Source organism: Ostrea edulis, chromosome 2 (genome assembly GCF_947568905.1).
Source record: "Ostrea edulis chromosome 2, xbOstEdul1.1, whole genome shotgun sequence".
In the NCBI taxonomy this organism is placed as follows: domain Eukaryota; kingdom Metazoa; phylum Mollusca; class Bivalvia; order Ostreida; family Ostreidae; genus Ostrea; species Ostrea edulis.
Window position 1 is genome coordinate 24,007,466 of NC_079165.1, and position 13,108 is coordinate 24,020,573.

The window sequence follows — 13,108 nt, forward strand, 5'->3', positions numbered from 1 at the left end:
TGTGATTATCTCCCCTTGGAAAGAGGCGTGGTCCTTCACTTGAATAAACTAGAATCCCCTTTCCCCAGGGATTCTTTATGCCAAGTTTGGTTGAAATAGCTCCAGTGGTTCTGGAGAAGTTTTTAAAAGTTGTCAATGTATTTTCACTATTTTGTTATTGTCTCCCCCTTGGAAAGGGCGTGGCCCTTCATTTGAAAAAAAACCCACCTGATTTCCTTTATCCAAGGATGCTTTGTGCCAAGTTTGGTTGAAATTGGACCCGTGGTACTGGAGAAGAATAATTTTTAAAAGTCGTTAAATAAAAGTATTTTCACTATTTCACTTGAAATTGGACCCGTGGTACTGGAGAAGAATAATTTTTAAAAGTCGTTGAATAAAAGTATTTTCACTATTTCGCTATTATCTTTCCTTGGAGAAGAGAGTGGTCCTTCATTTGAACAAACGTGAATCCCCTTCACCCAAGGATGATTTGTACCAAGTTTAGTTGAAATATGGCACAGTGATTCTGGAGAAGAAGATGAAAATGAGAAAAGTTTACGACGACGGAGAATGGACAAATTTCGATCAGAAAAGCTCACTTGAGCCTTCGGGTGTTTAATTCAGGCCCACGCTGAAACTATTTCATTGTACATACTCTGTCCATGACGCATAAAAATGTTTGGATAGACGCAGGGAAATTCAATCACTTCTCTTTTTTATTGTTCCAACACATTCATGTCCTACAATTATGAACACTTTTACATTCCAGATTTAGCAACAGCAAAAAGTTGTCATCACAATTTAACTTTATTCAAACATTAATTCAGTATAATAGATTTTCGGTATACTTCATAGTCTTGCATGCGTAATTTTACATTTGATAATATGCATTAATCATCTTCGTTTTGGGGATTTTCTGCAAATGAAATATATAAACCATTTCCCATCCAAATATACATACTTATGTTGAGTATGGTTACTCTTTTTATTGCTGCCATTATAATTAACTCTTCCTTTTTTTCCGTACAATTTCCGACGGAACTTTGATGGCGTCTTCTCTTTACTAATCTACATGTGTCCTTTGTACCGGATACTCGTGTGAAACCAATTTTTGCTTAAAGCCATGTATCTGATGAATTCCAGGATCCGTGGATAGCAGTTTGGCTTGTGTTCGTTTTACTGCATCATTTGTTTTAGATCACCTGTCACGGTGGCTCTGGGAGGTGGTAGTTTAGATACTCGTATCACACCATGTGGAACCATATATGTAAAAGTAAATTGTATATGTTCCTTCGCAGCAGAGTGTTGATATTTTGAGGTGAGAGTAGTGGGTTTTCGGATGAGATGTTTGAAAAACTGAGGTTTCGTGACGCGTAAAGTTTTGGCTCGATAAACAATCATCAATGCTACGGTTCTGAGTGTCATGGATAGATGTACACTTAAGACACTTCAACTACAGCTGCAAAACTGCAAAATATATAAGTGAAAATTCTCAAAGGGACGTAACCAAATACATAAAAACATCTTTTACTAGCATACCGATAACTCAGAGGTTACACCGTTTGCTTCGTGACCTGGAGGTCGTGAATTCAAGTCCCGCACGTGCCATGGGCGAATCCAACTTATGACGTAACACTTGGTAATGACCACGCCTTCGCCAAACGCTCAGCAGTTAGAAGTGAGAGTCGCCGGTCTTTTGGATATGTCCAGCCTGATGTGATGTCAGGCGTTAGTACGTTAAAGAACCGTCACTGGTACAGTCCCAGAACAAGTATGCTATTTTACGTATAGCTGGTGACGTCTCAAAACAAAGAAACCAAAGAAATTTCAAGAGCATTCTACATCATCTGATGTTGGAAAAGTCGATGTAGATTAATATTTGTGTTATTTACTGAAGTTGTTATTCACTGATTTATTACTATAGTGAAATATCTGTACACCATTACATTGCTGTGTGAATCATACATGTAGTTGTAATGGTGTGTATACAAATAAAGCTCATCGACTATTGGTGCAGATACTGAGAGAGTAAGACCGTCGCGGAATATATATATATATATATATATATATATATATATATATACAGAGAGAGAGAGAGAGAGAGAGAGAGAGAGAGAGAGAGAGAGAGAGATGAAATTCAAGTGCTGATGACTAATCGGAAGTCCTGTGTGGAGCATGTGATTATATATATTAAAATACGACATACTATAAAACCTGGTCTGGCTCCATTGACCTGACCCCAATTTTGGCGTATGATTTTGCTCCAACCAAAATTTTAGCCTGGCTCAGAATTATCTTGGCCTCAAATTTGGCGCGTAAATTTTTTTGTATCTTAAAATTTTTTTATTCCTCCCCCCCCCTAGAATTGTAATTATTTTCATTGATCTATTAATTGTTTCAGTTATAGCAGACAGATGTGCGTATTAGAATAATCGTACCTACTACAGATCTGATAAATTTTATTGAATATCTATTGATCAATTTATTGATAAAATTATTTTCTTTCTTTTTCTTGCATTATGTACCAAAATACCTACCTACCCCCCCCCCCACACACACACACATATATATATATATATATATATATATATATATATATATATATATATTACTTATTAAATGATTGGTTTCTTAATCCCCCCCCCGAATTACATGTATGATTGATTTCATTGATATTTTATTGGCTTTAGATGTGAAATCATTAGATTAGTTTTGAGTGTAACAATTTGCACTCTAGCTTAATGATGAATCATAACCGTAAAGGGGGCCTCCGTGGCCGAGTGGTTAGAGCATCGCGCTCAAAATCACACGATATCTCACCTCTGGTCGGCGCGGGTTCGAATCCCACTCGCGCCGGTAAGTGAGAAAGTTTCCCAGTTTACTTTCGGAAGGTCGGTGGTCTCTTCCCAGGTACGTTGTATCTGGGTTCTCTCTCCACCAATAAAACCTGGGAGCCACCAGATAACTGAAAAATTGTTGAGTGTGGCGGAAAACATCAATCAATCAACCAATCACCGTAGAGTGTTGTGTTGCTGGTATACTGACCTCACTCTCATTGATAAGAGCAATTATTCCGTAATTCATAATTTTCTGTTCAGTAACATTGTAATGGAATATCAGAACATTTACAACATAAGTTTAATACAGAATTCTACTGCATGGTTCTTGTGAGAAATCAAGGTTGAAGTTAAACAATGATATATGCGATTTCAGTTTTTGCACAACAAATACTACACATGTTTATTACATAATAATTTGTCACTTTTCCTATAGGGACTGAAAATTAATTGCAAAATGAATGTCAGGTTGGGTTATATGCACATATTTTCTGACTCATTTTAGTGCTACCTATCCTATTGAATCTACAATGCTGAGATGAACATCATTTTATTCTACGAAAAGTACAAAACAATGAACACTAAAACTATAAATTTGGCATCGTATTTAGTTCATTGCCTATTAATATGTATCTGCACTCTGTAACGAGTAATTTAAATTTATGCTAGCAAATGTTTTAATGTGCTTATTTTGATTTTTTTTAAAAATCATTGGAAATTAAGTTAAATAAAGACATATTAAATCATTATGGTATTTTGATATTGAAAGCAAGATCACATGGCCTGTTCTCAATGTGTCTGCTCTTGAAATCATATTTGACATAATGATAGATGAAACTTTGATAGTATCTGTCTGATTATAGAAAGGATCAATAAACCAATTATTTCATCAGTAGTGTATACTTTTTTTGTGCGAACTAGTGCATAATTTAGGAATGAAAAAGAAAATCATTCTATCAATAAACTTATCAATAAATATTCGATAAAATCAATCACATTGGTAGTAGTACATGATTAATCTAATGTGCACATTTACAAAACAACGAAAAGATATCTATCTGCTATAACTTTCAAAAATTAAAACCAATAATAAATGAATAAAATTAGTCACAGTTCTGAAAAAACATCATTTTTGTTGAACTCAAAAATATTTTTAGAAACGAAATTTGAAGCCAGACCAACTTTGGAGCCCAGGCCAAAATTTGGGTTAGAGCCAAATAAGAAGCCAAAATGTGGGACCAGGCCCATTTGAGGATAGACCAGATTTTACAGTATACCATCAAAATACATCGCGTTTTAACATATATGTAATTTTAGCATACACTTGAGTAACCTATTTTTTTTTTACAAACAAATATTAACTACCGTCAAGGATTGTGAAAGTGTATAATTGTGGAAATGGAGATATTTCAATTAATTCTAATACTGCAGTTATTCCTCGTCACAGTTATAAAAGGTTTGTTTACTCTTTCGTAACAAAGGAGGCTTATTTTCCAATCAATGATAAGGAAAACAAATCCGAACATTATTCATTTCTCTTTTACACAATTTTTTGCATTAAGGACAATGTTTTGGAAATGGCACCTGTGTCTGTCATTGTGTAGACTGCAGTGAGAAGTGTACGACTTGTTTGCCTGGTTGGGGTGGATCCAAAGACTACAATTGTCAAAGGCGTAAGACAAGAATTCAATTGATTTATCAGCTAATGAAAACGATTACGTATAGAAGTGAATCTATCAGCATTGCAATATTATATTTCAGGAAACGTGTTATATCGGGCAGCAGCAGGAGATGATAAAGACGATAAAAATAAATTACTAGATGAAGATTTTTCAACTTCTTTGGAGAATAAGGACTATAAGCCATTTTTGAGAGTCCAACTAAATAAGTCAATAACAATAGACAAACTAGACATCACCCTTCTTCTCGGTAATATAATCTACAAACTTCTTGTTATTTGTGATATTTCTGAAAGATGTTACAGTATCATTACAAAATACTTTACGAAATATTGTATATTTTAGAGCGGGGTGTAAATTATACAGTTTACATCAAAGACATGGCGTATGTTAGGACCATGAATGTGATATGCAACAAGTTGGACCAGAGCAACAACACCGGGAAGAGAACTGTGTCAATAACCTGTTATAAGCCGCTCTCTGGAAAATATCTTGAAATTGTTTCTTCAGAGAAAACACGTGTAAAAATATTTGAAATTCGATATTTTGGTAAGTTTTAACTTCTTCAATAGCACTGCTGAGTCAAATGCTGATTCAATAGTGTGATTTTATTCTTCGTGAATTCGTGATCGTTGTCGTCTATTGTGATATTTTGGGTATCTTTAACTTTTTCAAAATTCCATGGTTAATTTTCTGCAAATGCTATGTGCAGCATATATCGATGTAGGAAATACAAAATATACATGTACACTAGTTAGTGAATTACATGTAAACTTTCGGTTAATTTTACCTCCGAACATCTTTCACATAAACTTAGTCCATAATGATAAACAGATTGTAGGCCTTTGACCAAAATTGTCAAACATTTGACTGTTGGGTTAGGAATAGGGCTATATGCCTCATCATATAATGTAGGTAAATGGAAACCTTAAAATATTCTAATCGGAACATCCTCTGTAAAAAAAAATTGAGTGGAAAATTGATCTCCATTTTTTGTGTGTCATTTATCTCATTTTCGTTTCTAGGAATTCACTTTGTAATAGAAAGTTAGTAAAATGCAACATTTGATTGATTACCTTGCTTCCTCTTACCGTGATAATTTACCTTTGTTTAGGGTAATATTCAGAGGACCCCTAGTTTTGACTTTTAATTACGATAATCGAATCCCTGTGTCTTGTCATACCTCAGACGTTCAATATAGGAGATGTCACACGACAGATGTTGCTTATGACCAGACAATGTTTTACAACTCTGAACCACGGTTATTTGGCCAAGACACTGATCAATCTCAAGTAGATGTATATTTGTTCAGGCAATAAATTTGTAATTTGCAAAGCTACACCAGATGAAATAAAAGTCGGTCTTGATTCCAAAGACATTGAAAATCGATTATCAAAGATTAGAGAACCTAAATACACCGTGCATTGAAGAGTTCTGATATGTCTACTTTTAAGCTACACTGCAATACATAGATTTGCTGCAATGAAAACATTATTAAGGGTTGAGACTATAAAAGTGGTTTTTTTATTATTGCCATATACATACAATTTGCGCTTGCTATTTCGGTGTTTTCTAATGTTATATAGAGAAGTAGAAAATAAAGTTTGCTGGTTTATCAAGCATATTATATACTTCCAAATTTACTAATGAAGTATTTAAAGAAAGTCTTGTTATCAAAAGAGGACCGATAACTTAGGATGAAATGTACGAGGTTTTTCTTTATACGTAAGATTAATCTTATACTCTTAAAGATGCTTTTGCAGTATGCAAGGTGAAGATAACGAACAGTGATCAATCTCATAACTCCTACAGGCAATACAAAATAGATAGATAGTATCTATTGTCCCTGGTAGTCTGATGGTCCTAAAGTTTTGCATTGAAATTGAAAAACTGTAAATAGAAACATCGTGACACAAAAACCAAGTAAAGGCCTTCGTTTTATCCGTTTTACATATTTAAGTTCCAACACCATTTTCGTACAAAATATTGATGTAACAAATTCTTACAATAATTGACAGCAATTATCTATCATTATCTACGATTTATTGTCATTTGTGTACTAACGCACTCATGATTTTACAAAGATAGATTTTTCTACTTGCATTTATAGTACTGGTCATGTTCAGTTCTAATTTCCTTTCCTTTCATCAGAATGCACCAACGGAACTTTCGGTGAAAATTGCAGCAGTGCTTGTGCGACCGGTTCTGGAATTGACTGTAATATTAATGCAGTGGATTGTGTTTCTCAAAAAGGTTTTTTCGGTAAATTTTGCAACCAGACCTGCTCTGAATCGTGCGATGAAAGTGGATGTAATCTTCTCACAGGCAAATGCTTAAGTTGCAAGAATGGATATTTTGGACCTCTGTGTGAGAAAAACTGCTCATTTGGTTGTCAGAGATCTTGTGGTAAGGTATCTGGAAACTGTACATGCAAACCAGGCTTCTTCACATCAAACTGTTCTAAACAATGTCCAATTAATTGTAATAGGAAGGTATGTAAACAAAGTGAGGAAAACTGTTTGGTTTGCAAAGATGGATATTACGGTGATTTCTGTGAACATACATGCATTGGAAACTGCGAACAAGGATGTGTAAGATCTACAGGTATATGTGGTTCATGCACAAAAGGTTTTTACAGTCATTTCTGTAATACTTTATGTTCTGAAAATTGCATGGGAGACACCTGCTCTCGAGACGGTTCCTGTTATCAGTGTAAACCAGGATACAAAGGGGAACAATGCTATGAAAACTGTCCAGAACATTGTACGCAATGCAAGCAATATGAATACGGATGTTCTCAATGTGAAAATGGGTGGTTCGGCGTAAGATGTGCAGAGAAGTGCCCTGCTGAATGTGGAGGAAATGGTTCGTGTGAAATGAAATCGGCTAAATGTCATGTTTGTGCAGTAGGATATTTTGGCAGTCAGTGTGATCAGAAATGCAGTCCATATTGTGATTTAAATGCGGTATGTGACATTGACACTGGGGTCTGTGAGCGTTGTATTGCTGGAAGACATGGTAGTCATTGTGAAAGTCAATGTAGCCAGAACTGTTTAAACTTTACATGTCTAAGTAATCAAACATGCAGTCAAGGGTGTAAGGATGGTTGGTTTGGCGATAGATGTAATCAGGAATGTAATGCAGCTATCTCAAATTGTGCACAATGCTCCTTTATGGACAGTGATACTCCAGTATGTCACAAATGTGCAGGTTCACGGTTTCTTAAAGGATCGCAATGCGTGAAGTGTCCAGAAAACTGTTCCTCTTGTGAATCTGAAAAACACTGCACAGTGTGTAGTAATGATGTTAGCTATGGTAAAACATGTAACATTCCGTGCAGTGGTGATTGTATAAACAAGATGTGTGACATGACTGGGAATTGTCTATATGGCTGTAACAACAGTAAATACGGTATGGAATGTGATAAGGACTGCGCAGAAGGATGCAGGCTATGCTATGATGTTTTAAGTTGCTTTAAATGTGAAGATGGATGGCTTGGTTCACCCTGTCGACAAAGCCCTAAACAATGCGGGACATGTTTTGATAATTTACTTGCACCACATGCCAGGCAGGCTGGACAAATTTGAATGCGAACTGTACCGTTGGGGAAGACTGTATAAGAAATCCAGCACTGTGTGGATAGTGGATGGGCTTGTTATGTTTTAATTTTTTTTTTATTTTCCTTTCATTTCCTTCAAACTTGTATGATCAAGCGATTTTTGATGAACAACTTAGTCTGATATTTGTCAACAGGGGATGCTTACTCCTCCTAGGCACCTGATCCCACCTCTGATGTGTCCAGGGGTCCGTGTTTGCCCAACTATCTATTTTGTATTGCTTGTAGGAGTTATGAGATTGATCACTGTTCGTTATTTTCACCTTGCATTTGTCTGATTGGCCAATACCAGGGGCGGATCCAGGAATTGTGGTTAGGGGGCGCGCCACTTTATGAGACTGAGGACCGCCTTGAGGTCCACGCCCCCGGATGCTCCTGTATTTTACAGATTTTATAGGGCTTGAAATATGTCTCCTAGTTAAGTCATTTGTACTATGTTCTATAATTTTTGAGAAGGTGAAATTAGTAAAATGACACAAAATTTAAGGTTTTTGGAAAAAATTAAGTTCTCCCAATAAAGTAATTCAAGAAATCAAAAGATTTTGTCATTTATTTCTCCGAGAGTGGAAGAAATTATTGCTTCTTTTATTGTTAAGTACATTTTTCTAAACAATATACCACGATTTACCTTAAATTTGAATTGTTTAGGGGGGAGGGGGCGCCGGCTGCGCCACTAAATCCGTCACTGAATACTTATCACATATTGATTCTCGCGAGAACCACTCGGTCAATTTCGTCCACGTTTAGTACTAATCATCATTAGGAAAAGTGGATTCAAGTTTGGTCGAATGAATGACAATATGCCTTACAACGTGGAAATAATTCAGAATTAATGACAACAGGATGGGTCTTTATGAAAGCCTCTTTCTTCATGAAAATTCGTGGATGTTTAATTTCTTTTTTTAAATCCTCTTCTCCGGAAATGAATTCTGCAAGGGATTAATATGTCATGGTAATACATGTAATTCAATTTTGTTCACAACATGACCTCAATGTCATAAAGAGGGTTCAAATATTAGATTGGAATAGATCGGAAAATTCTTATAAAATATTTTATTCTAAAGTCCAATTGAACCAAAACCATAAAAAAACCAAGGTAAGATTGGAGGTATTCAACGCAGGGAACTTAAGGTGACGAATGAACTCGGTAGGATAAATGAGATCATAATGAGCTGATACGTAATGACAGTTGCTCCGCCTTGATTAATCCATATTTGGATACACATATACAAACTCTAATATTAGGATCATATAAAAATATAAGCCCTTTTACGATAATTTCCGCACATGCGCACTCGACACGTCGAGTGGCAACGGCATTTGTTTACATTTACGTTAGTTACATTAAAATGGCGACCCGCGGAAATTTGAAGAAGTTGAGAGTTTGAGCACTCAAAGAGTTGGCAAAAGATTTATCAATAAATACAGAGAAGAAAGAAAAAGACGAACTTATACGTGAAATTCTCAATGCACCAGTGCCCGTCTCTTCCCTCATTCCAGTCGTTTTTCGTTCACAAAACGAAACTATATTTCCTGAAGCAAAGGAAAATATCCCCCCCCCCCCTTTAGTTCGGTTGCTTACCAAAAATCACTACCCAGGGGTCTCAAAATATCGTTTTCTACTATTTATGAGTTGATGATTTCAAGGAGAATAGAATCCGGCAACAATATAAACAATTTAAAAGGGATTGGCAGAGCTGTAAAACACTATGATACTGGTAATGTGAGAGAAGTGTCCAGTGCACAGGTATACCATATTTGCAATCACTTTATATATATTGACTTTATTAAACATTATATATTTCGAAAATGCAATACAGCATACTCACTTCAGTTTAAGACTAATGATCGTGAAAGGGTTTATATTGCCTTTATTCTACGCTTGAAATAAGTTAAATTTCACTGATTTGGCAACACATGACAAGGCATTATGATGAGAAATACCCCGGTGAAGTTTGTCGTATGGTTGGAATCAGCGTCTAAAAAGCGCTTATTACGCACACAGCAAAGACGACGTGAAGATGTCAGCTCTACAACTTTGAAATCGGAAAAATCAAGGTCAGTTCTTGTAATTGAAATAATGATGTATGAATACATGAACAACAATGAAAGTAGACAACATTTACTGTGTTTTATACATTGGCTCAATATTTTACAGGTAGTATATACATTATTTTATGTTCTTTGTTTACATATTGCACACGTCACACGTAGCATTAAGTGCACACACGCAAGATATATACTAGAGAACTGATGTTCAAATGGTACCATTGTTTCCCCCATGTAAACATGATTTACATGAATACAGGCGGGTATCTAGGCAGTGAATTCCACAGGCACCTGACGAATGGACACTACTTACCCCGCTCTTTTTTAAAAAAAATTTTTGGCGATAATTTCTCTGAAATAAGTAGATTTCCTGTCTATATCATCCTTCTTTCAATTTATGCAATCGTTTCATGCTTTTTGTCAGCTTCTACCGGTATGATTTAATTTATCGATCAACTGAGCATGTTGGCATACAATTATGTTACACAATATGATATATGTATAGTGATGATAAACTAAATACTAACAGTTATGCATATATGTAAAAACGTGTATATGTATTTGGCATGTACATATCACGTCAAACTGTATATATATGCAATTTAGTATTGTAATACATTAGCAGCCTATAACTTATTACAAAATATGTGCTTTTTTTTTATACCGGTGTTGTAGTATAGCCTCTTACCCCGCATAGACCCCCCCCCACCCCCGGAAAAACGGGCCCGGGATAGATTTTCCCTCAATGGGGGAAAAATGTCCCTGCATATAATTTCCCCCTATGCACAAAGTCGGTATAGAGTTCGCCCTGGGCGGAAAAACCGCCCTGGTATAGAATTTTCCCGCTCCTGTTTCCGGATTTCATCGACCGGAATCTTCGACGATATTCATAAAATAAACGAATTTTTCTTTTGGAGATGTTGAAATTCGGTTTACACGATGAAAACTTTGAATTGCATATAGTAAATACAGTATGCTTCTCAAAAGACTTTAACGATGGTCAATATCATTAGGATTTTTCGTAAAAAGTCAACTAAAAGATACACATTTAAAATATCTGAAAAGTAAAATAGATGCACTGAATAAATAAAAGTAATTTAATTTTCCCGTTTATTTAAATTCGAAATTTTAAATTAAAAAAACATTAAATTCTTCCCAGCTTCACCATTTCAACTGCTATATACTATTAAATAACGGCAAAGACTTGAGATGTCTGAATGAATTTTGATAAACTATTACACAATGTGCATAATTTTCTTTAAAAAAATAAGATGATGATTGTGATACACAAGACCCTGCTCAAAATTAATTAAATAATAATAACAATTCCTGGGTCTAAATAAGCAAGATAATTCTAGTAATATAACTGGAAACGGATACATAGCTAAAATGTAAGAAAGGGGGAACGTACTGTCATTTAGGGGGAAATTCTATACTAGGACGGTTTTTCCTAGGGGGAAAATTGGACCCGGGTTAATTCTTCCTAGGGGGAAATTCTATGCTAGGCCAATCTTTCCGGGGGGGAGGGGGGGCGGGGGATATATTCCGGGCCCATTTTTCCTAATGATGTGACATGCAACAAGTTGGAACAGAGCGACAACATCGGGAAGAAACTGTGTCAATAACTTGTTATAAGCCACTTTCAGGAAAATACCTTGAAATCTTTTCTTCAATCGTTTCTTCAAGGAACAAAGGTCTAAAAATATTTGAAATTCAATATTTTGGTAAGTTTTAAATTCTTTATTAGCTCTCCTCAGTCAAATGAGGATTCAATAGTGTGACGTATTCTTCACCGTTTCTGATCGTTGTTGTCTATTGTAATGTTTGGGCATTATTAACTTTTTCAAAATTTAATTTTTGTTGTTGATAATTTACATTTGTTTAAGGTAATATTTAAACGACCCGTAATTTTTATGCCCCCCTTCAAAGAAGAGGGGCATATTGGTTTGCACCTGTCGGTCGGTTGGCCGGTCGGTCGGTCGGTAGACCATATGTTGTCCGCTCAATATCTTGAGAACCATTCACTTGATCGTAATGATATTTCATAGGTGGGTTGGTTATGAAAACAATAGGACCATTATTGTTTTTTAGGTCAAAAGGTTAAAGGTCAAGGTTCAATTTACTCTGGACATAGGAATATACTGTCCGCTCAATATCTTGAGAACCCTTTGCTTGACAGACATCAGACTTGGTACACTGGTACATATTAAAAAGTAGATGACCCCTATTGATATTGAGGTCACATGGTCAAAGGTCAAGGGTCAAACTGGACATAGGAATATATTGACCACTCAATGTCTTAAGAATCCTTTGCTTGAGAGACATCAAACTTGGTACACTGGTATATCTTTAGAAGAAGATGACCCCTATTGATTTTGAGGTCACATGGTCAAAGGTCATGGGTCAAACTGGATATAGGAATGTACTGTACGCTCAATATCCTGAGAACCCTTTGCTTGACAGATATCGAACTTGGTACACTGGTACATCTTCACGAGAAGATGACTCCTATTGAATTTGAGATCAAATGGTCAAAGGTGAAGGGTCAAATTGGACAGAGGAATATACTATCTGCTTAATATCTTGAGAACCTTTTGCTTGACAGACATCAAACTTGGTACACTGGTACATCTTTAGGAGAAGATGACTACTAATGATTTTCAGATAATATGGTCAAAGGTCAAGGATCAAACTGGACATTTGAATATACTGTCTCCTCAATATATTGAGAACCCTTTGTTTAACTGACATCAAACTTGGTACAGTGGTACATCTTCAGGAGAAGATGACTACTAATGATATTGAGGTCACATGGTCAACGGTCAAGGGTGAAACTGGACATAATAATATACTGTCCGTTCAATATCTTGAGAATTCTTTGCTTGACAGACATCAAACTTGGTACACTGGTACATCTTCATGAGAAGATGACTACTAATGATTTTGAG

At 35.7% G+C, this 13,108-nt stretch overlaps 1 protein-coding gene and 1 long non-coding RNA gene across 3 annotated transcripts in view; both read left to right on the top strand.

Annotated features, from left to right (window-relative positions):
• Positions 1-4,111: 4,111 nt before the first annotated feature.
• On the top strand, positions 4,112-8,649 carry LOC125671602 (multiple epidermal growth factor-like domains protein 6). 2 transcript variants are annotated; one of them, XM_056156449.1, is made up of 5 exons: positions 4,112-4,272; positions 4,379-4,489; positions 4,578-4,745; positions 4,841-5,044; positions 6,606-8,649. In XM_056156449.1, exons 1-5 carry the CDS (start codon positions 4,215-4,217, stop codon positions 6,830-6,832), a joined length of 768 nt encoding a protein of 255 aa, XP_056012424.1. In that variant the 5' UTR covers positions 4,112-4,214; the 3' UTR covers positions 6,833-8,649. The 2 variants fall into 2 exon arrangements, with proteins under 2 accessions (XP_056012424.1, XP_056012423.1); XM_056156448.1 differs by having other exon boundaries at positions 4,116-4,272; positions 6,647-8,649.
• A 1,415-nt stretch (positions 8,650-10,064) lies between these two features.
• The window catches only part of LOC130052185 (uncharacterized), a 28,084-nt gene continuing 25,040 nt past the window's right edge, over positions 10,065-13,108 (top strand). Inside the window, exon 1 of the long non-coding RNA XR_008800566.1 lies at positions 10,065-10,169. This is a non-coding gene — a long non-coding RNA (uncharacterized LOC130052185). The remainder of the gene's footprint in view (positions 10,170-13,108) is intronic.

Bases quoted from the DNA above. Each gene is read 5' to 3' on its own strand.
- LOC125671602 (XM_056156448.1), top strand. From the start codon at position 4,215: ATGGAGATATTTCAATTAATTCTAATACTGCAGTTATTCCTCGTCACA. The intron at 4,746-4,840 runs GTAATATAATCT...TGTATATTTTAG, and splicing joins AGACATCACCCTTCTTCTCG to AGCGGGGTGTAAATTATACA. The intron at 5,045-6,646 runs GTAAGTTTTAAC...TCCTTTCATCAG, and splicing joins ATTTGAAATTCGATATTTTG to AATGCACCAACGGAACTTTC.